The sequence below is a fragment of the Oreochromis aureus genome, linkage group 3 (assembly GCF_013358895.1).
Source record: "Oreochromis aureus strain Israel breed Guangdong linkage group 3, ZZ_aureus, whole genome shotgun sequence".
In the NCBI taxonomy this organism is placed as follows: domain Eukaryota; kingdom Metazoa; phylum Chordata; class Actinopteri; order Cichliformes; family Cichlidae; genus Oreochromis; species Oreochromis aureus.
Genome location: NC_052944.1, coordinates 26,559,577 through 26,584,934, shown reverse-complemented (window position 1 = coordinate 26,584,934; position 25,358 = coordinate 26,559,577). Strand labels below are relative to the sequence as shown.

At 40.8% G+C, this 25,358-nt stretch overlaps 1 protein-coding gene across 1 annotated transcript; it reads right to left on the bottom strand.

Annotated features, from left to right (window-relative positions):
• Positions 1-10,802: 10,802 nt before the first annotated feature.
• On the bottom strand, positions 10,803-13,233 carry LOC120439085 (tripartite motif-containing protein 16-like). The gene is made up of 2 exons (XM_039609769.1): positions 12,112-13,233; positions 10,803-11,009 (listed from the first exon to the last, which is right to left on the bottom strand). The coding sequence occupies exons 1-2, from the start codon at positions 13,154-13,156 to the stop codon at positions 10,864-10,866; spliced, it is 1,191 nt and encodes a 396-aa protein (XP_039465703.1). The 5' UTR covers positions 13,157-13,233; the 3' UTR covers positions 10,803-10,863.
• Positions 13,234-25,358: the final 12,125 nt, after the last annotated feature.

Here is a 25,358-nt window from a genome sequence, read left to right as displayed (position 1 = left end):
CATGTATTTATATTGTAACGTTCTCAAGAACCAGACGTTTTGGTCTCAGTTTGTCCGTTTATTCGGTGACATAGGCAAACGGGCCGTTAACTCCGGGGAGAGTGCTCTCATACAACAAGGACCCCCCTCCCCTTCCTGCACACATTAACTCCCTTTTTCCTGCAGCACAACCAAACATGTATCTTAAAGAAACAACAGCGTGCAGAGATAACCAACCTGACTGTAAAATAACATTTAACCATCGTTACAATATTTATATGAAAGGATTTTCTCCAAAGTCCGAGACGTTATTATCAAAAGGACAAACCAGCGGAAACCAATGGAGCGACACGAGTGCCAAAATGAATTAAACAGAAACATCATTAGATAATTAGTTCCATCCATTCGCTTCCGCTTATCCTTTTCAGGGTCGCGGGGGGGCGCTGGAGCCTATCCCAGCTGTCATAGGGCGAGAGACGGGGTACACCCTGGACAGGTCGCCAGTCTGTCGCAGGGCCAACACACAGGGACAGACAACCATTCGCACTCACATTCACTCGCACATTTACACCTAGTGGCAATTTGGATTATCCAATTAACCTATCCCCACAAGCTGCATGTCTTTGGACGGTGGGAGGAAGCCGGAGTACCCGGAGAGAACCCACGCAAACAAGGGGGGGAACATGCAAACTCCACACAGAAAGACCCCGGCCTGATGGTGGAATTGAACTCAGGACCTTCTTGCTGTGCGGCAACAGTGCTAACCACCGTGCCACCGTGCTGCCCCATAATTAGTTAAATGTAACAAATTAATTAAAATTATAAATAAATACATACATACATTCATTCGGTGTTTTAAATTGAATTAATTGAATTAAAATAATTAATTCACCATCCCCACAGTATTTATAAGCACAGTCACTGTCTCATTTTTTGAAAACCCTGCAACAGTTTTAACATAAACATGTCCAACATGTCCTACTGGATTTATTGAATCATTTACTAAAATCATACTGACAAGTTTGGGGTTTTTTGGAGCGGGTGGGGGTGTTTGTTTTTTGATAATGATACACCTCTATTACCATTACCCACACATTAACCAAACTAGATTGGATAAATGAATGAAGCACACAAAATCAAATTAAGGTGTTTTCATATCTATTCTGGGCAGTGATGATTTCCATGCTGATAGTGTTGCGAGGCAGCCAAGAAACCATCACAATTAGATGAAAATACAATACAGGTTTTAACCTCCAGGGGGGCCATCAATACATAAAACTATTTTACAAATGCGTACATCCAAATCTGAATAAATACTGATTATTTATGCATAATTTATTAAGTTCAGCTTCACAATTCAGATAATTTTATCTTTCAAAAGCTTTCTGTACAGGTCAGCGAATGTTCAGTATGTGTTTTACGTCTTCTAATAACTGCTCACACTGTCAAGGCAATACACCTGACAATTACAACCATGGTCTTTGGTTCTGTCTACCAGTTCAGAGGTTTTGGTGTTTTGGTTTGTGGAGCTATATATCTGTCGGAAATGTAACATTTTATAGTTTTATTGTTAGGCAACTTAGATGATGTCACTATGAAGATGAATTCAGTCCACATGGTTCTCACCGCCTTGTGCCTGGCGCCTCAGTGGAACCAGAGGCCTCTTCAGCTGGCAGGGAGGTTGTTACCATCTCTTGCAGGTGGTCTCTGCTCTTAAGGAGTTCACTCTGTTGGCGAGGGGGATCTATCAGAGGTTGAGGATGAACTGAACTTGGGTGTCTATTGTCTTATGTAGTCTGGGAGTTGACTGAATGTTGGTGTGGGTGTAGTTTTTCTTCTGTGGTGGGGTTGGGTGGGACAAATTTTACGCTGCCAGCTTCAAACAGATCCACAAATCTAAAAAGTGTAATACTGGGACATCTGGGCTTCCTCCATATTGCTGTGCTTTTTATTGGTTTGTTGGTTTGTTTGTTTTTTAATAAATATTTTGTTTCTTTGTCAACTCTGCTGGCTCTGCTGCTCTTTGTTTGACTCCAGTTTGATGAACTGTAGTATTTTCCAGGCTGTTCTCAGTCTTAAATCCACTCAGTAGCACTGTACAACAGTTTGATTGTCTCTGTGTTATTTTATATATTGCACTTTGTACTGCTAAAACAAGTCCAGTCTAACTGCAGAAATATGAACAAGAAACATAGAAATCAAAGTTTAACTTACAAACACACTTTTGTGTTAAGGTAGAAAAGTCTTGCAATGGAAGTGGGCGATATGTTTTCATGCTTTGTAAAGAATGTGTGCGTGGAAACAACTAGTAAGTAAATTCAAGGCTTGCTGCTAATTTCTTCACTGTTTATATTGTGTTTGTGTTAGTGTAGTTTTGTCAGACTTTCCACGTGGTTGCAGTTGTTGATAATGGTGTCATCAGACGGTTTATTACTTTGAAAATGCTGTTGTTTGAACAAGTTCGTATGACCTGCATAGGTAATACTTTGTGATTTTAATGTTGGTGCACTGTGTAAATATATCACAAGCAAGGTCTATATAACATATAGTATGGTGCCTTCCTTGTTGTTTTAGATGACATTTATTTTAGGTATTTATTTCTCTGCATTATGTTCAAGAAATTAGCAGTAGAGAGATAAGTTCATGTCTGAATATATGTTACAATGCATGCTTGTGCAGCAGATAACTATCTGTTTATTATGTCATTTTAGGGCAGGCGCCCAGCAGACGTCCGACCCTGCAGAGGGACTCGGACACCTGCTTGGCTGGAAGACTTTGCTGTTTCTCTTCCAGAGCCACATCACTCTTCCTGCTCAACTCACCATGTAACTTACTCATCAGAGCAACAGCAGTCCTATCACAGCTGGACTCCGCTCACTCCTAAAGACTGGAACTCACTGCAAGAAGCTGGAGCTCAACATTCACGTCTGCCTGATTACACAGACCAGCTGTTTCAAAGTACACCTGCACCTCCCAGGAGGAGGTCTGGACTGGAAACTGAACCTGAGCTTATGGAGGTACTTCACAGATTGATGAGGAAAATTGTAGGCTGTAGCGACAGGTGATGGATATGCACAGAAGAACTGATGCCTGCACTCCACTTACTGTACCTCTGTTGCTGTTGTGGTCAAACACCTATTCTTCAGAGACATCTGAGCCAGCTCAATGGCAGGAATCGCTAAAGCAAGATGACAGTGTTTCCTGTTACGAGCAAGACGTTCAATGGATTTATTGTAACGATTAAAGCCTTTAAATAAACTGATTTCTTCATGTTAGCTTCAGTTTAACATGAAGCAGTGTGAGTATTTTACAGGATTGTAAAATCCTGTAAGTGTGAGCAGTGTGAGTATTTTACAGGATTTAGTTTCATAGAGTTCATTTCAAAGTGTTATTATGTCAACTTGATTTTTTTTCTTTGTCATATTTGAGTGAAGTTTTAAAAAAGGCAGTTTTTATATTTCAAAAACACACATTACATTTCATCAGTCAATAAAAACATTTCACAACTTCAAACTAAAATGACTTCATATCATCTTCAACTTGCAGGTGAAATCAAGCAGAAAATTTTAAATTAAAAGACTTTGTTGCTACATTGGAACCAAATGCAAAAGAAAAAAATATTGAAGTTGAAAAACATGCAAGTGAATATGCATTTCATATTTGATTTGAATTTTGTTTACTCTTTAAATTTTACAAATTCATCACTGAAGAGTCATCACACTGAATTCATAAGTCAGTTAAATTTATATTCATCTCGTGAAAAAACAAACAAACAGAGCTATAATTAGCAACATTTACAAACCATTTCTGTGACACCAAGATGTTTTCCACAGGAACAACAACCCTGGTAAGAGCAGCCAGATATATTGTCCCAGTACCTGTTACCATCCCAGTAGTAAACTTTCCCACATGAACACTTCCACTGCTGCTGCTGGGTCGTGCTGTGGATATTTTGCTTTCCCAGTTGGACAAATGGGACCAGGTCCCAGTTGTTGATGCTTGCTTTGAGCTTTGTAACTGTCCCCGAGACAGTTAAAATAACGTTGTTTATTTCATATGTTTCTGTAATAAATTCATGCTTAATTTAGTTCATTTATTTGTTGGAAAGAATTAAAAAATGATTGGATAAGATGATAAAAGTGTAGCATTGATTAAAAAACTTGTCTAAAATATGTGGTTACAAAATAAGGGTTTTTTAAAGATGTAAAGTGCTGTAAAGTTTGTGTTAGAGTTTGTAATGGTCACATGACCCGAGTTTGGCAGAGAGCACAACCATGGCATTGTGGGTCAGAAATAGCATGGATACAGAGCTACAGATGCGGCTACAGCCACAACATTAACGTTATTCTGCATGTGGTCCAAGAGGCGCACAAGGTATGGTTTTCATGTATATTGGTTATATAATGTTGCATACATGTTCTACATTGATAAAAAGAGGACATTTTCAGTAATATCCATTATTTTGCATTTTTTCTGTTCTGCTTGCTCAAGAATGTTTATGGACACTAACATGAGAGACTCTGATGAGATCAAAAACATTTATGGTGTAAACTTTGTCTTTCTTCAGTTTTCACAGTGTCTGAAGACAATAAGAGTGAGAGAGAGAGAAATAAATTTCCGAAGACATCAGTATGATGCGTGGCCATTCTTTGTTGAACCCTGTAGTTACAAGCTTCATTGCGATTATTTCTTCTCTCTGGTGCTGTCTGATTCTCATGAAGAAGGACAGCGTGGAGGCAGCAAAGCTCCACAACATCTCCACCTTTTCAGGTCGTGGTACAGGCTCTTCTCCATTCTCCCCCTGATATGTGATTGATGCAGAGGTTGTCTGCTGTGCCAGTATTTTGCACCTTCAAACCTTGTGAAGTGGATGATTGAGAACCTTCATTTCTCTTTGTTGTGAGGCTGCTGAGCTGCTTACCTTCCCAGCACAGTCCATACACAGCTCCATCCTTCAAGTTCTTTGCACACTTTTTATCACATGAACCAATCGTCCAATCAGACTCTTCGGACAGACTGACCACCCACCTCTGATAGCTGCTGGCTGTCTTGGTTCTACAGATTAGAAGAGTTGCACAGCACTGTCCCAGCCAGCTATTGTGGAAAACCTTCCTGTTGTCTTTGGACAGCGACATGCCAGGATCCAGAGACTGTGGCTCAAAGATCAGGTCTGAACCAGTGGGAACAAGCTCCTGGTGGCGTTCAGGATCAACCAGAGTCAGCAATGATCCCCAGAACTGAGACGCTTGCTTCACCATCTTCTCCTCATTCTGTCTCATCTCCTCAACCAGTTTGTCCCGATGGCTGCTCACTCTTTTCTAAGGACATGATAGAAATAAAACACATGGGTTACAAGCTGCTTGAGCTCATTGTTATTCTCTGAAGCCCACCAATCCTCTGCTGAACAATGACAATGAGCGACAACCACCTTTTGTGGTTATTCGCCTTTGTTTGGAGGAGAACAAACAGGCAGCTGTTTTTATCGTTTTTATTTGCATATTGTCAGACATGTTTGCAGAAGAAAGAAATTCTTCATGTTTGTAATTAATTTTCATGTCTCTGGTCCTCTTGAATCTGCTGTAACAGCTCAATCATACACTTAGTATTGTGATGTGTTTGATGGGCAGGACATAGAGGATGAGAGAGGGTGAGAGACAGATGAAGAACATGTGCTTGTAATTAGGAGAGAAGGCTCGAAAAAAGAGGATTCCTGCCAGTAGTGAACAACTGTATTTATTGGAGTATCGGTTTGTTGGAAATCGATGACCCAGCCTGTAGATTATAAACATTCATAGCAGAACAATAGTGTCCTGTATGTGCTTACAAGTGAATGTATAACAATGAGTCTGGTTTAATCTAGTGACCCAAAAAGTAGTGAGGTGTACACTCAGTTTTTAATATTAAATGTTCACTGGATAAAACTAAAAGATCCAAAACGCTTTGTTTAACTTTTAATAGGGAAAAAAATGTATATAATAAACTGACAAATTTAATAAACAAAGTTTGATCTTAAAAAACTTAAAAATGCAGTGTTCTTGCTTGAGTTAATCAGAAAAATTAAAGCATTCCACATATTAAAATATACTCTGTTATTTATCAGATCATTTACATTGTATGAATCAACAGTGGCTCTGTCTTGTCAATAATAAGACCACAGCTGTATGTACAATGTGAGAGCACCACCAGTAGATGGAGACACACGTCTTTAACTTGCAGGTGAAATAAAGCAGAAACGAAACGAAAAGAATTAGTTGCTACATTAGAAGCAAATACCAGAGCTAAAAATATTAACCAAAAAGAGCATTTTATTTAATGAATATGATGTGATGTATTGCACTAATGTATTAGTCTGACAGAAACTAAATCGCATACATTAATAAATATTTGGTGAGTGAAAAAAAAAAAAACATCAGCAGAGTTAGAATTACCAAAGTTTACAAACCATCTTTGTGACGTTTTCACCACCAATCATTTTCCACAGTAACAATTACTGTGAGGAGGGCAGAAAATATTATGATAAGAGTAGCAAGACACAGGGGCGATTCTAGGATCAGAGTTTTGGGGGTGCTGAGCACCCAGAGAGCTGCCCAGCCAGGCAAGATAAACTTTACTCGTCACGATGAGACTTCTTCCCTGTCTCTGTCAGTCCCTGCATTCCTAAATGTCTCCAGTTGTCCCGAGTTCTCTCTGACTGTCTCCTTGGTGCATTTAAACCCCTGTTCCTCCCTGTCCTCGTCGCCTGGTGTCTTCGTCTCCGTTATCAGTCATCATAATTTTACCATCTCTGCTCATAGTGAGTAAAAAGTAAACTATGTGCATTTTTTGGACAGAGATTCACCTTTAATGTGTATGTATAATATAATACAGATACATAAAAAATACACTCCAAAAATAGAAAAGTCCTTGAAATGTACAAATGTACAAAATATTAATTAAAAAGATTATAAAAATGGAGGCAACTTTGCCTATGGTACAATGTATACAATGTATGAAAAGATCTCTATTGCAGATACTACTATGGCTCTGCAGATTTTTTATTTTATTTTAACCTGTGTCGCCTCACCTTGAGGTTGGCAAATCACTTTTGGTGGTCAACTCTCTCAAGCGGGTTAACAGTTTCTGTTTTGCCTGTCACTGTTCCCTGTCTGTTTTCTTACCTGGTTCTTCCTGAACTTGTACTTTCTCCTCACGTTTCCCTCTTTCCTCTCTCCCTCTTTGGACTGACAAACATACTAAAATACATTGTATTCAATTAGATGAAAAAATTACATTAATATGAAAAAAAAAACAATACTATTAAGAACACTATTAAGTGCTGCTGTTTGACTGAGGAAGAATAAAGTAGTCGTGGTAAGCCAATCACATGACCACTTAAAGACAAAGCAACAAGGTGATATATACCAGTTTTTAAATTGTGTTGATAGGCCACGTAAAACCAGAGTCATGATAAAAAATATATACGAGTGTTTTTTTCTCACACCCCGTATATATTGTCACGTTTACTTTTTCGTCATGTTTACTGTCTAAGGACAGCGAGTACTCTCTGCTTATGACCAAAAAATAAAAACAAAACAACAAACAGCCCTTTTGTGTTGGTGGAAAAATGTACAATGTCGACCAATCAAAAAATGATGTGGCAACATGACATTTGGTTGTTTAGGAAGAGGGGGAAGTTTTAGGAGTGTCGGCGAGAGAGAGAGAGAGAGAGAGAGAGAGAGAGAGAGCGGAAAAAAGAAAGAGAGAGCGAGTTTTGACATGTTTTGAGATGTGAGAGATTTGTGACGTTTGGCGTGTTTCATTGGATTACCCGACAGAGCTGAACCAGGGGAAACCACTGCGTTTTTTACAGACCTGGACTGTGTCCAAATTCAGGGGCTGCTCCTTATTCGGAGCAGTTGTAATATTTTCCATGTTGCTGTATTATTATTCTATTTTATGTTTTAGATTATAAACTTTTTAGATTATAAACCTTTATACAATTGTGCCCTGTATGTGTTCACAAGTTACTGTAGAAAAGTGAGCCCTGTCTTACTTATATAATGACACAAAGTTTTTGTGTCGTTATATAAGACCAGTAATATTTTCCAGCCCAGTCTCTCAGTCTTTCAGTTTTAAATGGAAACTAATAAAACTATTAGAATTGAAAGTGATTTACTTTACTTTTTATACTGACAAAGGTGTACATAATAAAATGTCAAATTCAGTAACTTTCTTTTTTTCTAATTAACACACATGAAAATGCAATGTTCTCGATTCAGTTAACCAGATACATAAAAGCATTCCACAGATTAAAAATATTCTCACTTTATTATTTATCTGATAATTTACATTGTATTAAACAACAGCTGTTTCTTTGTTGTTAATAATAAGACCAAAGAGCTGTATGTACAATGTGAAAGCTTCACCAGCAGATGGAGACAAACATCTTCAACTTGCAGGTGAAATAAAGTAGAAACGGTTCAAACGAAAAGAATTAGTTGCTACATTAGAAGAAAATATCAAAGCTAAACATATTTAATTAATACAATAAAATAACATTAAGAAAACACAGTTGTTTTATTTTATTAATTACTTTACTTTGACATGTGATACATCGCACAACAAGTTAATCACTGAAGCTAAAACAATTTCTTCACAGTTAATGAATGTGACAGACAGTCAGTTACATTGATATTCATACAGGGAGCGAAAATGACTAAATGATCAGCAGAGTTTGAATTAACAGAGTTTACAAACCATTTCTGTGACACATGGACCACCAATCATTTTTCCACAAGAACAATTAGCCTGGGAAGAAAAGCGGGACTTATTATTCCTGCATCCATAACCATCCCTGTAGTAAACTTTCCCACATGAGCACTTCCATTCCTGCCTCTGGGTCGTGTTTTAGGCAGTTTCCTTTCCCAGTTGTACAAATGGAGTCAGTTACTTGTCTTTCAGGCTCATCTCCATAGTTATTATTTCTTCCCTCTGGTGCTGTCCGGTTCTGCTGTAGAAGGAGAGTGAGGAGTCATCAAAGTTCCACAACACCTCCACCTTTTCAAGTGGTGGCATGGCCTCATCACCATTCTCCTCCTCATATGTAATTAACTCAAAAAACACCATGTGTTGATTTGCTGTGTTGGCCATGTTACTTTCTCCTTTCCTCATTAAACTCTTCATCACAATCGTCATCATTCTCAATAAAAGACAACCAAATGATAAAATTTGGGCATCAGTGAGCCAGTGATAGCTTAGCACAAAATCTTAACATCTGTTTATCATGAAGTCACGTTTTCTCGATCCATATGTATCCACAGTTTTGCACAGCTAGCACCACATGTTCATTTTGCTGCAAATAAGCATCATCATTAAACAGACAGGACCTGCAAATGTATATGATTAATTTTAGATCATTTATCTAATCTCAGGAGAGGGACCACACCTCCATGCACACCCTTCTCTGAGGCCTTCCTTAAACTACAGCCTCAGTTCATGCTCAAGCTGTCTGCTGTTCTCCACTAGAAATGCTGTGAAATCTAAATGACCATGTGGTCCCAGCCAGGGAATGACTTGTTATAACAGTCTGAGGGAGTCTCCTTGTACGCTCAAGACTCACTGTGCATGTGTCAGTGCAGCTCTGGTTGTTTCACTCTCTATATCAGAAATATTTTCCAGCACACAGATTCTGGGTCTCCTCACACTCTGAATATTTCAGGGCTCAGTTTGTTTCCAGGTAGTAAGATGCAGGCTACCTCTGCAGCCCTGCTCTCTCATCATTGTGCTCTGGGAGCACAGACAGCATGTAGTAATGTAGTGCTGAACTTACAGTACAGATGTTATTGAATCTATTTGTACTTTTGTCTTACCTGGTTCAGCTGCTCCTGATCAATACCAAAGTTTGTGTGTTTCCTTTTACAAGCGAGACCTTCAAGTGGATTTACTGTAATGATTAAAGCCTTTAAATAAACTGATTCCTTCATGTTAGCTTCAGAAGTCCTTCAGTGTGAGTATTTAACAAGATTTAGTTTCACACAGTTCATTTCAAACTGTTCTTATGTAAACTGATGTTTTTCTTTGTCATATTTGAGTGAAGTTTTAACAAAGGCAGTTTTTATATTTCATCCAGTCAATAAAAACATTCCACATCCCGAAACCTCAATGACTGTTATTGATTAGATCATTTACAGTGTGTACACATGAAACTAAATGTTTCTGTTTACTTATATCACTCTGAATATTAATCTCCTCCCATCAGACCCGCCCAGCCATAAATGCACATGATCCAGTATGACAGACACATGATCAGCCAAAGTGTCTGCTGTGTGCTGGATAACGTCTGTAAACAGGCCCTAGAGGATGTTCGGGAGTCTATTTGAAGCATGCTGAAAGATTACTTTGATACAAAAACATGTCGACTACCCCAGCTGTGAAGCAATGCATTCAATACCAGTAGATAGAGACAAAAACTTTAAAATTGAAGGTAGGATAAGAAAACTATAATTGATTAAAGCTTCAGAACAGAATGAGAGCATTAAAAAAACAACTTACTATTTTGAACAAAGGCGGTTTTTATATTTTAAAAACTCACGTCACATTTCATCCAGTAAATAAAAACATTTCACAACTTCAAACTCCCATGACTTTATTATTGATTAGATCATTTACAGTGTGTACACATGAAATTACAGAGATATACTACTTATCACTCTGTATCCAAACCTCCTGGAACTAATGGTGAACACAGGGGTTTTTCCTTGTTAATTTATACAATATAATAAACATATTATCAAGTCAAGCTTTCTGTTAGGGAGATTTACGTTATTTATGTTGGTTTTCTAGTGTTTTTTTGACTAATGCTACCTGAACAGCTCGGAAAACATGATTGGTCAATTGCAGTTACTACTAGCGACAAATAAATACCGGGATGCTAGATAGTGCCAGAGGATGAGTCTGCAGTAACACAGGTGTGGTCAGGTGGGCCTGGAGGTGCTGGACACACATGGAGATCTCACACTTCATGCACGTCTTCTTTGCTGGTTTTCTGTCCTCCTCTGCACACATGTCACAGAGAATAGTTTGTGGATCTGTTCTTCTCTTTTTTGTTTGCATGTTATCAGACACATTTTTCCAGAAGGAAGGCCTCCTTAAATAAAGTCCTGGCTGCTCTTTTTGACTCAGTTTTAATAAAAATGGCTTGAAATCAGATGAATTCTTGAGTTTTCTCCTTTGATTTATTTATTTTTGCCTGTTTCTTGTCAAAGTCTTCAGCCTGCTCAGGAACACTGCACAACAGTTTCAGTTCTCTGGAAGATATCTCACCACCGCTAAGCAACACACTGAAGGAGTGGTCAGACAAATCTGAATGAAGCTGCTTTGTAATGTTTGCAGTTCGGTTTCATTGACAAGAAACATTCTCAATGTGACAAATACAGAGTAAGCAAGCGATGAAATTCAGGCAGTTATAAGCCAGCGATCATTTAGCACAAGACTGTTGGAGTTGCACCACTTATGATGACCAAACCCACTTTAAACTTTCTTTGCAAGTTTTAGCAGTAATGAGACGTTTGCACAGCCAGCACCACATGTTCATTTACAGATAATCAGCATTTTAAGAGCAATTTAAAAAATAATGTGTTTAACAAGAAATGTGTTGATGTGGGATAAGCATGGCTGTTAGTTACACAAGTTCACAAAGCACCGCTGTGGTACCTTGGGAACCATTGATATTTCCACAATAGCAGATTGACTGGGAAGACTTGGAATAAGAAGACACTCCATACCAGTATCCATAACCAGACTCATTATAGGTATTCCCACATGAGCATTTTGACTGATTCTGGAGACAAACAAAAGGCTTGAGGCCTGAGCTGGTAGAGCTGATTGTTACTGTGAGTAAGTTTATTCTCTGGTGCTGCCCGATCCTGCTGAAGAATGATAATGAGTCAGGAAAGCTCCACACAACTTCCACTATTTGTGGTCTGGTCATCTGTGGTCCCACATTTCCACCTGGAGTGTTGATCACTTGTTGGGAAACTGCTGGCTTGCAATGCTGTCGGGCCTTTCGAGCTTTCTGCTTTCGAATCTCCTTTAAAGGTTTTGTTTCATTCATAACCAAACTAGACTCTGTTGTGAGAGAGAGGAGCTGGTTACCTTGGCAGCGTAGGCCATAGACTTGTCCATCTGTCATATAGTTTCCATAAGTGTTGTCACATAAACCGATGGTCCAGTCACAGTCTTTGGAAATGCTGATCACCCATCTCTTAAAGTTAGGAACAGGAAGTGTACTCTCAATGAGGAACAAGTTGGAAGAATAAAATGCCGTCCAATCAGTGCAGAGAACCTTCCTGTTGTCAGTGGACAGTAACACGTCTGGATCCAGAGACTGTGGCTCAAAGATCAGGTCTGAACCAGTGGGAACAAGCTCCTGGTGGTGTTCAGGATCAACCAGAGTCAGCAATGATCCCCAGAACTGAGACGCTTGCTTCACCATCTTCTCCCCATTCTGTCTTATCTCCTCAACCAGTTTGTCCCGATGGCTGCCCGGCTCCAGCCCTTTTCTCAGATCCACAGTCTTGGCCTTCTCCACATCCTGATGCACCTGAGAATACATCTGCAGGAATCTGAAGGTGTCCTTCTCCTTCTGTGCTGCTTCCAGGCTGCTCTTGCTGGTTTTGATGGGCCCCAGGCGAGCAGAGACTGAGCTCTGGACGCTGGTCAGAGAGATGTCACGCAGCTTAGTCACAGCCTCAATCAGACGCACACTGCAGCGACCCAGCTTCTCTCTTTCACTCTTCTCCCACTTTTCCAGACTCACATTCTCATCGTCTGTTTTCTCCTGTAAGATCAGCTGCTCAGCTTTCAGCTTCTCCAGGAGCTCTTTGTGGGCTGTGGAGAAGGTCTTCATATTGTGTAGGCGGTGCTGGTCCTCAATGGCGCAGGAAACACACACACAGGTCATGTCGTCCAAGCAGTAGTACTCCAGGAGCTTGCCGTGCTGAGAACATTTGGTGTTCCCACATAAATCCATGGGTTCAGTCAGAGGATGAGTCTGCAGTAACACAGGTGTGGTCAGGTGGGCCTGGAGGTGCTGGACACACATGGAGATCTCACACTTCATGCACGTCTTTGTTGCTGGTTTCCTGTCCTCCTCTGTACACATGTCACAGAGAACATCCTTTTGCATTTTTCCAGACATGTTTTCAGAAATTAGGTCTTGGATGGAACTACCCAAATGTTTGTCAAAACTGGTTGTCAGTCTCCCTGTCTCTGGTCCCAAATCTGCTGTGACTATTCAAGTTCTACTGCAGTATCATGTCCTGAGAAAGATACTGCCCATAGTGCAGGCTATAAACCTTTATTGCCATGCAGTAGTGTCACATGTTTACTTTGTCATCATAAAAAATAACTTTGGCCTATGTCATCATTAAAAAGTGAAGCCAAAAGTCATCTAAAGGCAAAGGCTTCACTAAGCTGAACTTCAAGCAGAAAATCAAATGCTCTGTTTATGAATAAACCATTTCGTAGAAGCAATAACATTTTGGGGGTTGACTAGATGATGTTGTTAACTACAATAGGCAACTGGTTTGAACAAAAAAGAAAAGGCTTCATAAGAGTTGGCTGCCTTTTTCCTCCATGTAAAGTACATGTAGGTCTGTCACATTTGACATAATCCCTGTCATCAAAAGAATAATACATTTGTTCCTAATGAAATGAGTGGTGATTTCAGGGAACAATTTCAGGATCAGTTTTTCTCTTTTTTATTTGTAAATTTTTGAAATATTTTTAAGGGAACATTTGACAGGCCTTATTTCTCAAGACTGATTCAAGTTTTTTTTATGATCCAGAACCAACCTGCATGTTTCTGTTGTCTCTATCTGCTGAGACAGCTCCAATGTGACTGCCCACAGCATCGGCTATAAACTTTTGTGGCATTACAGTATTGTCAAATGTTCCTCAGCTCATAAAATATCAGTCAGTTGATGATACATCCAGCTACTGGATGATAACCCCTTCTGCTTTTTATTTTTGTAATACTTATAATGAAGACAATTAATTTTATATAAGCCAAAATATCAGATGATTATTTAAAGAGTGACATTTGAGGCAGAGCTCCTGCTAGTATCTGAACCCCCATATTTATTAAGTCATCAATTCTTTGGAAATGGATTGCCCACTTTGTATAATACAAACTTTTATTTGAGTATCATGATGTTCTGTGTTTGTCTATAACTCACAATATGAGCTTGGCCTTAGACAAACTGGAAATTATCAATAAAATGTGGAGTGTACACTTAGCTGGAAGCAGGAAAAATGCCTCTAAATAAAAATCATGGCATCAAAACATTTTGCTTGTTTGGTCAGTTTTATATTTGGTCCATTTTGAGATTCTAGAATGATCCAAACTACGATCAGTCTTTTAAACACTTTGATCAAAAGTCATAAACTTCAGGCTGGACTGCATTTTGGAGGGGGGCGTCAGGTGTACATAATAAACTATACATATATATTTATGGAGCTTGCGTGTGTGTGTGTGTGTGTGTGTGTGTGTGTGTGTGTGTGTGTGTGTGTGTGTGTGTGTGTGTGTGTGTGTGTGTGTGTGTGTGTGTGTGTGTGTGTGTGTGTGTGTGTGTGTGTGTGTGTGTGTGTGTGTGTGTGTGTAGTGTGTAACGCGTGTAAAATTTAAATGTAACGTTCTCACTAAACATTTCATCAAGTCAATAAAACATTCCAAAACTTTAAACTTAATACATCTTAATAATGATTCGATCATTTCCAGTGTATTGTAAAGAAAAAGCATGTTTCCCTTTGTTGCCATTGACACTAAATAAGACTAGAGCTCTAAGTACCATGTCAGAGCACCACCAGTAGTTGGAGGCAAACATCTTCATCTTGCAGAATACAAGAGAACAGGTTCAAACTAGGAGCTGGGAATAATATTTTTTTCCTACATTCTAAGCGCATGAAAAAGATAAATACTTGAATTAATTTAAAAAAAACAATAATTTCATATACTGGATATAATATGTGAAGCATCATACCACAAGTTAATCCATGAAGATGCATCAAAATACATTAATCTGACAGACATTTATTCAATTACCTTTATTCTCATTCAGTTACACAAACAACCAAAAGGATTTGGAGAGTTAGTATTGGCAAAGTTCATGAACCCCCTCAGTGAAGCATAGAATAGTTCTTATGATTAAAGTAATAAAAGAGTAATAATAGATTAATAAAGAGGTTTGCTGTGCTCTGCACACATGTCACAGAGAATAGTTTGTGGATCCATCTAAATGTTTTCAGACTTTAAAAAATCAGAATGCCCTGATCAGATTTGTTGAATATTATTCAGTCCTGAGAGAAGTCCTTGCTGCTCTTTGTTTCACTCCAGTTCGATGTACTGTAGAATGGCCCAACCTTGTCTCTCAGTCTGTATTATGTCCAGTGACAATGCAGTTTAGATTCATGTTGTCACATATTGTACTTTGTACCGTTAAAACAAAAACTGAACAGGTGGTTCAGACAAATTTCACAGCATAAATCTGGATGTGTCAACATAGTTTAACCCACCCACCAAAGTTTAACTTGCAAACACACTTTTGTGATAAAGTAGAAAAGACATGGACCTATGATAAAAGCCAAACAAATGACGAAATTAAGGCAGCGATAAGGCGATGATAGTTTAGCAGAAAATCTTATCATCCATTTATCCTGAATTCACATTTTCTCAGTTTTATGTATCCATGTTTTTGCACAGCTAAGACAACATAATCATTTTGATGCAAATAAGCATCATCACTAAACAAGACAAAGAAATCATCATATTCTGGTCATAACAGACAGGACCTGCAAATGTATGTGATTAAAAATGAATAAATATAAAGGTGTTTCTTAGACAGCATAAGGCTGTTATATACTGAAGTTCACAAACTACATCAGTGATGGTGAGGACCAGTAATTCCTCTATGCATTGTATATGCATAACTCTTACTCTATAACAATAGTCTGGTTTAATCTAATGACTCCAAAACTAGTGTGGTGTACACTCAGTTTTCAATACTGAATGTTTACTGGTTAAAACTAAAAGACCCAAAATCCTTTGTTCAACTTTTAATAGAGAAAAAAATGTATATAATAAACTGGCAAATTTAATAAACAAAATTTGATATTAAAAAACTTAAAAATGCAGTATTCTTGCTTGAGTTAATCAGAAAAATAAAAGCATTCCACATATTGAAATATACTCTGTTATTTATCAGATCATTTACATTGTATAAATCAACTCTGGCTGTACAATGTACAATGTGAGAGTACCACCAGTAGATGGAGACAAACATCTTCAACTTGCAGGTGAAATAAAGTAGAAACGGTTCAAACCAAAATAATTAGTTGGTGCATTAGAAGCAAATACCAAAGCTAAACATATATAATTAACAAAAAAGAGGTTCATTTAATGAATATGATGTGATGTATGACATATGATGTATATTCCTGTGACAGAAACTAAATCAGATACATTAATAAATATTTGGTGAGTGGAAAAAAACATCAGCAGAGTTAGAATTACCAAAGTTTACAAACCGTCTTTGTGATGTTTTCACCATCAATCATTTTCCACAGGAACAATTACCCTGAGGAGGGTAGAAAATATTATGATAAGAGTAGCGAGACAGCACCAGGGAGGAGAAATAATCACAATGAAAATTTTCTGCATCCCAAACCCCATTACCAAACCAAATACAAAAGTTAGAAATTATTAAAACTGAAAAACATATATATATATAGATAGATAGATAGATAGATAGATAGATAGATAGATAGATAGATAGATATATGTATTAGGGGTGAAACGATACACAAAATTCACGGTTCGGTTCGATACTTTGGTGTCACGGTTCGATATTTTTTCGATACAAAAAAATGTTCATGCCTTTTTAATTTGTCACCTAATTTTAATAACTCAAAAGTACAGTTTTTAAATTTAATGTTGCTGAAACAACAAAGTAATAAAAAAATAAATCTATCTGATCGAGAAATCACTCATCTTTGGAAAAGAGAGTTTATTACAGAGAAATGACTCTTTCCAAAATAAAAGCTATACTATACGCTTCTTCTGGGGTATACTCTCAGCAGCATATTAAACATATCAGGTCCCCATAAGGAGAATCATGTGCTGACGGCTGTCTAAATGACGCGGGCAAAGTTTGTAGCATGCGTGCTTGTTGTTTTTGTCTGCTTCCACTTGTCTTTGCACTAGGATGATGTCGGAGTAAATGTGCAGTCATATTCCTTGTGTTCCCACTAGTGCTGTCAGCGTTAATCTGAAATGACGTTAACGCCACAACAGGGCAAATCTCCCTTAACGAGCTATCGCTGATCGACCGGTGCGTGGGGCTGGACGGCGTCAACACGTTAACGAGCAAACGCTAACGCAGTAGTTCCCACATGCAATTGAGCATTGCGTGGCACATCCGACATACTGTTTTACTTTTGTCCATGACACACTTACCTTCAGGGTCATACTTCACATGAAGACCAAAATAATTCCAAACGCCAGATCTGAATGCGGGCGGGGGAGGTTCAATTTGCCATGTTGCAATGAGCTTAGCTTCTGCCTTGCTAGCTTGTGCTGCGCTCAGTGGATCTGCGCTCGACAGTGCAGCCTAGGCAGAGTAGTCGAACGCAGATCCACTGAGCTCTCAGCACAGACAGCATCGTCAGAAGAAAAGTTGATAAAATAAATTAAAAATTTTGTATTGTTCGATACACATGCGTACCAAACCGAAAGCACTGTATCGAACGGTTCAATATTGATGCGAGTATCGTTGCACCCCTAATATATATATATATATATATATATGAAATATACATTTCATATTTGATTTGAATTTTGTTCACTCAAAGTTAAAATTTAACAAGTTAATCACAAAAAAGCATCATACTGAATTTATCAGTCAGTTAAACTTACATTCATCTGCTGAAAGGAAAAATAAAATAATGAACAGAACTACAATTAGCAAAGTTTACAAACCATCTCTGTGACACTAAGAGCTTTTCCACACGAACAAACAGACTGGTGGGAGTAGCTGGAACTATGATACAGAATGTGGGTTTTGGACAACAGCATGGGTGTTATTTACAGAAGTTCACAAAGCACCGCTGTGATTGGTGGGGAACCAATAATCTTTCCACAAGAGCAGATTGACTGGGAAGACGTGGAGCCTAAAGATGCTCCATAATACAATCCATGACCAGACTTAAACTTCCTACATGAGCATTTCAATTGATTCTGATATTGTTGTGGAAATCCTACAAATTGAGATGTCGTTGCAGTTGACCCAAAGAACGACACATTTGTAGCTTCCTTTTCTAAACCCTGGAGACAAACAAAAGGTTTGAGGTCTGAGCTGGTAGAGCTGATTGTTACTGTGAGTAAGTTTATTCTCTGGTGCTGCCCGATCCTGCTGAAGAATGATAATGAGTCAGGAAAGCTCCACAAAACTTCCACTATTTGTGGTCTGGTCATCTGTGGTTCCACATTTCCACCTGGAGTGTTGATCACTTGTTGGGAAACCTTATAATGCTGTCGGGGCGTTTCAATTTTCTTCATCCCGAATGCCATTACAGGTGGAGTTTCTTTTATAACCCAACTAGACTCTGTTGTGAGAGAGAAGAGTTGGTTATCTTGGCAGCGTAGGCCACAGACATATCCATCCTTCATACTGGTTGCATAAGTGTCATCACATAAACCGATGGTCCAGTCACAGTCTTTGGAAATGCTGATCACCCATCTCTTAAAGTCGGTAACAAGAACTGTACCCTTAATGAGGAACAAGTTGGCAGAACAAAATTTCATCCACTGACTGTGGAAAACTTTCCTATTGTCTTTGGACAGCGACATGCCAGGATCGAGAGACTGTGGCTCAAAGATCAGGTCTGAACCAGTGGGAACAAGCTCCTGGTGGTGTTCAGGATCAACCAGAGTCAGCAATGATCCCCAGAACTGAGACGCTTGCTTCACCATCTTCTCCCCATTCTGTCTCATCTCCTCAACCAGTTTGTCCCGATGGCTGCCCGGCTCCAGCCCTTTTCTCAGATCCATAAGGTTGGTGCATGAATCTGCTATAAATAGTGTTTCCTCATCAGCATCCCAAACACTATTACAGGTGGAGTTTCATTCATAACCAAACTAGACTCTGTTGTGAGAGAGAGGAGCTGGTTACCTTGGCAGCGTAGGCCATAGATATATCCATCCTTTATATAGTTTCCATAAGTGTCGTCACATACACCAATGGTCCAGTCACAGTCTTTGGAAATGCTGATCACCCATCTCTTAAAGTCAGGAACAGAAAGTGTACTCTTAATGAAGAACATGTGGGAAGAACAAAATTTCATCCACTGACTGTGGAAAACTTTCCTGTTGTCAGTGTGGAGAGACTATCAGAGAGATACAGCTGGATGACTCCGCTCAGTCGTCCACTCAGGGCTGAAGACTGGAGTTCAATATTCACGTCTGCCTGATCACACAGACCACCTGTTTCAAAGCACACCTGCACCTCCCAGGACGAGGTCTGGACTGGAAACTGAACCTAAGCTTATGGAGGTACTTCACAGATTGATGGAGGATAATTGTAGGCAACAGTGACAGGTGATAGATATGCACAGAAGAACTGATGCAAGATGACAGTGTCTATCGACCTCTGTCATTCCCACCAGCTGTCCAAAGTAATGGTCATGCTTTGCTTTCTGGCTGGAAGAATTTGCCAGACTCAAGGTTGCCCTGGAAAATCCACTGCCTGAGGATGCTACAGAGCACTTTAAGTACCAGATTTTGGTGGATCATCTGCAATATGAGGAAGCACTATTTATAGCAAATTCATGCACCAGTTCCCCACAATCTTCTACTGATACAATGGCCAGTATGGGTAACCTCACCAGATCGCTCTCACAAAAATTGCTGACCTCATGGAAGCCCCAAACGTTGCATGTGGTGACACCAGTGGGTGCATGTATTTTGCACTGAAAGTGAGAGCACTTATTTGGATGGTAGATCAGTGTGGACTCACAGGCCAGACTGAACCTAACTGTGTGTTGCATGTGACACGGCAGCTCACCAAGCTGCCTCAGGACATGCAGGCAGAGTTTATGAGGTTCTATGTGGATTATTATTCCCACTTTCCCGTATTTCTCTGATTGGCTTGATTATGAACTAAATATACAAGAGACAACATATGAATCTTGTTATAGTGAAGCTCGGTGTAAATCAGCACCTCGGACAGAGTGCTGCTTTGACTGCAAGGTTGGTAAGAGCAGCAGTACTCTGCACACTATAACAGCCATGGTAAACACCAGCTCCAGGAACGTCACACCCCAGCACCGAGCCAAAAGAAAGGTCTCCATACTGTCCTTACTGTACCTACACCCAACATTTCCTTGCTCAGTGTGCACATTTTTCACACCTGACAGTAGATCCAAGAACAGTGTGAATCAAAACTAACAGGAGGTGTTGGTGATGTGGTTGTTTGCATCAGCAAAAGCATCTTTACCTAAAGCCACAAATGTTGTTGAATCTATTTATACTTTTGTCTTACCTGGTTCAGCTGCTCCTGATCAAACCAAAGTTAGTGTGTGTTTCCTTTTACGAGCGAGACGTTCAATGGATTTATTGTATTGATTAAAACCTTCATGTTAGCTTCAGAAGTCCTTCAGTGTGGGTATTTTACAGGATTTAGTTTCACACAGTTCATTTCACCGTTTCAAATTGTTCTTATGTAAACTTGTTCTTTTTTGTCATATGTGTCTAAACTTTAAAAAAGGCAGTTTTTATATTTCAAAAACTCACATTACATTTCATCCAGTAAATAAAAACATTTCACAACTTCAAACTCCAATAACTTTATAATTGATTAGATCATTTACAGTGTGTACACATGAAATTAAAGAGACTCTGTGTCCTAACCTCTTTCTGGAACTAATGGTGAACATTTCAAGTGTTTTCTTTGTTAATTTATACAATATAAGAAACATATTATCAAGTTAAGTTTTCTGTTAGCCAAATTTAGGTTTTATATGTTGGTTTGTAAGTGACAGTTTTCTTGTCTAATGCTAACTGAACAGCTCAGACAACATGATTGGTCAGTTTGCAGTCATTATGATATTGTAGGAACAACACTAACATGGGGTGATCAGATGCCATTGATTGAATTTATTAATTTCCCATAATACCTTATGTATGACATTCCTTTGCCGGGTTCCTTTATTTTCTTATTACGTATAAAAAAAGAAAATAAATGTTATGTAAAGTCACAATACCTGGTGATTATTTAAAGGCTTTGATGTTTGAGGCAGGATTCCTGCCAGCACTAAACAAATGTATTTATTGCATGAGGAATGACAGCTGCGCATTACCGTCTTGATCTTCTGATCTCAGGTAGGCCACAGAGCCATAGGCTCGCTCTGATGCATCGCAGAAGATATGTACTTCTCTTGCAATGTCAGACTGATCCATGTGCGGCAGTGTGTAACATCGTGGCAATGTTAACTCTGATAAATGCACCAACTCCCCCTTCCATGTCTTCCACTGGTGCAGCAAATCATGAGGTAACTGGGGGTCATCCCAATCTCGATGCTTGTCCCAGAGTTGCTGTACAATAATCTTGGCCCTGGTGGTGAAGGGAATGATGAACCCTAGTGGGTCGTACTGACTAGCCAGGGTTCGATATATGTTCCTCATAGTGGGCTCTCCATAGTCAATGGGTTGGTGCTTGAGGCTGAGGGTGTCCGTCTCACAGTTCCAATTCAGTCCCAGGGTTGATTCATGCGCTTCTTGTCGGTCCTGTGACAGCCAGAGCTCCAGTTTGTCTGACCGTGCCTCGGATGGCAGATGACTAATCACTTCTGGCCTATTACTAGCCCACTGCCGAATTTCAAAGCCCCCGGAAGCCAAAAGTTGCCGTAGTTTCAGAGTGTTCAATCGATGAAACACTCTGCAGACAGTTGTCCACATAGAAGCACCGTTCGATGGAGAACCTCACATCCTCTCCTGGTTCACTATGCAGGAGGACATGCCGATGGATCAGTTGCAGAGCTCACCAGGCAAGTACCCTCCTTCACACTCTTGACGTTGACCTCATGCAGGATCTGAAGGTCAACAAGGTCAACATGCAGCCTTGACATAGGCTGCAAGCTTTCTTCACTGTGCTGCTTGATGTGATCTGCCGCATCGCCAACAACGCTGGTTTGCTTTGATCCAGTCTATGATTTGAGGGTTGTTGTTACGGGTTGTTGGCATTGTGGTTGCCATGGTTACGGGTTGTTACAATGGTTACGGGTTGTTGCCATGGTTACGGGTTGTTGCCATGGTTACGGGTTGTTGCCATGGTTACGCGATGTTGCCATGGTTACGGGTTGTTGCCATGTACCCTCCTTCACACTCTTGAAGTTGACCTCATGCAGGATCTGAAGGTCAACAAGGTCAACATGCAGCCTTGACATAGAGCTTAAGATGGCGGCGCGTGTAGACGCAGCGACCTCACACTCTCCTGAAAATGCGGTGTTTTGTTCGTCAAGTAAGTGTCTTTCTGCAAGTGTTTTTCGTCAGTCCACGTCGGAATATGTGTACAGTCGTCAGGCTCTCTTACACATTCGGAGAAGCAAGATTTGCCAAGTTTTGAACACGAACGTTGAGATGCTAAGGGAGATAGGACTTCTGCGACAGCCTGCTAGCTGGCCTAGCAACTCACCGGACTCGCCTGCTACCCCTCCCCGGGCAAGGAGGCGTCGAAGGCGGTGCGCTAGGAAAAGGAAGCGGGGCAAGCGCGGAGGTGTCCGAGTCAGGCTCGAGGCTAAGCCAACTCGCCCAGCCATACCATCGATCCTCTTGGCCAACGTACGATCTCTGGACAATAAAATGGATAACATTCGACTTCTGAGATCAGCGAATCGCAGAGTAAGTGACTGTTGTGTGCTAGTTTTCACTGAGACATGGCTTAATGACAACATTCCGCACTCGGCCATACAACTGGAGCAGCTAGCATGCTACAGAGCCGACAGGGCTCTCGTAGACGGAGGCAAGACCCGAGGTGGCGGGGTCTGTGTTTACATCCGTGACGAATGGTGTCGTGATGCCACTGTAGTACACAAACACTGCTCATCATTGGCGGAGTTCATGATCGTGAAGTGTCGCCCTTTCTACTTGCCCAGGGAGATAAGTTCGATCCTGTTGGTCGCTACTTATACACCTCCATCTAGCAACAACAGCGATAGAAATGCGGCGCTGAACGAACTGTATCAGGCCATCAGTGAGCAACAAACAACACACCCAGACGGTTTCATCATCCTCAAGAGGAGACTTTAATCATGCTGATCTTAAAACTGTTCTCCCAAAGTTTCATCAGCATGTACATTTTCCAACAAGGGAGACAACACATTGGACCTGGTCTACACACAGGAAAAAGGAGCATACAAAGCCATCCCCTCCCCACATCGGCACCTCTGATCACCTCACTGTTATGCTAATGCCAGCATACAGACAGAGAGTGAAAGTCACCAAACCTGTTATGAAAGAGGTAAGAGTGTGGCCACAGGAGGCCACCTCTGCTCTTCAAGACTGCTTTGGGTCAACTGATTGGGATATATTCAAGGAAGCAGCCACCTACAATAACATCATAGACATTGAGGAGTACACAGACACGGTGAGCTCATACATCACCAAATGCATTGATGATGTTACACAAATGAAAAGTATCACAACTCGAGCCAACCGGAAGCCATGGCTAACAGGAGATGTCCACAGGCTGCTGAAGGCCAGAGACAAGGCCTTCAGAGCTGGGGATGAAATAGGCCTGAGAACAGCGAGAGCCAACCTGTCCCGTGGCATCAGGAAAGCGAAACAGGACTACACACACAAGATAACCTCCCACTTCAATGACAGCAAGGACGCACGAAGCCTATGGCAAGGCATCCAGGCTATTACAGACTACAAGCCTGCAGCGCAGCGTAGCTGTGAGAGCGACACCACTCTGCTCAACAACCTGAACAGCTTCTTTGCACGATTTGAAGCACAGAACAACACACGCCCACAGAAAACACCACCACCTCCACACGACCAGCCTCTGTGCCTGTCTGCTGCCAGCGTGAAGAGGACACTCATCACCATCAACGCCCGGAAAGCAGCGGGTCCAGATAACATCCCTGGTAGTGTGCTGAAAGACTGCGCAGAGGAGCTGAAGGATGTCTTCACAGACATCTTTAACATCTCCCTGAGGCAAGCCACTGTCCCATCATGCTTCAAGACTGCCACCATCATACCTGTGCCAAAGAAACCATCCCCAGCCTGTTTCAACGACTACCGCCCCGTGGCACTGACACCCATTATCATGAAGTGCTTTGAACGACTAGTCATGTCACACATCAAATCCACCCTGCCTCCCACCCTGGACCCATACCAGTTTGCATACAGAGCGAAACGATCCACAGAAGATGCAATCTGCTCTGCCCTCCACCCAGCCCTAACTCACCTGGACAAGAAAGACTCATATGTGAGAATGCTATTCATAGACTTCAGCTCAGCATTCAACACCATAATACCACAACAACTCATCTGTAAACTGGACAGACTGGGCCTCAGCACCTCCCTCTGCAACTGGCTGCTGGATTTCCTCAGCCAGAGGCCTCAAGCGTGTGTGTGGGCAACAAGGTCTCAAACAGCATCACCCTGAGCACGGGGCTCCACAAGGCTGTGTGCTCAGTCCTCTGCTCTTCACCCTGCTGACACATGACTGCACACCAACCTACAGCTCCAACCACCTTGTGAAGTTTGCGGACGACACAACGCTGGTGGGGCTCATCACCAAGGGCGATGAGACCCACTACAGGAAAGAGGTTGAGCTCCTGACCACGTGGTGCAGAGACAACAACCTCCTGCTAAATGTTAGCAAGACCAAGGAGGTTATTGTCAACTTCCAGAGAGACCACACCTGTCACCCCCCATTGACCATCGACGGCGCTGCGGTGGAGAGGGTGAGCAGCACCAAGTTCCTGGGGGTGCACATCAGTGAGGACCTCTCCTGGACCACCAACACAGCATCACTGGCCAAGAAAGCACAACAGCGCCTCTACTTCCTGCGCAAACTCAAGCAGGCAAGTGCTCCACCACCCATCCTGACCACATTCTACAGAGGAACCATTGAAAGCATCCTTTCCAGCTGCATCACTGTGTGGGGCGGTAGCTGCACTGACTATAACAGAAAAGCTCTACAGCGCATTGTGAGAACAGCTGAGAGGATAGTTGGTGTACCACTCCCCTCCCTGCAAGACATCTACACCACCCGCCTTACCCGCAAAGCCATCACAATTGTCAACGATGCAACCCACCCCGCGCACTGTCTGTTCAGCCT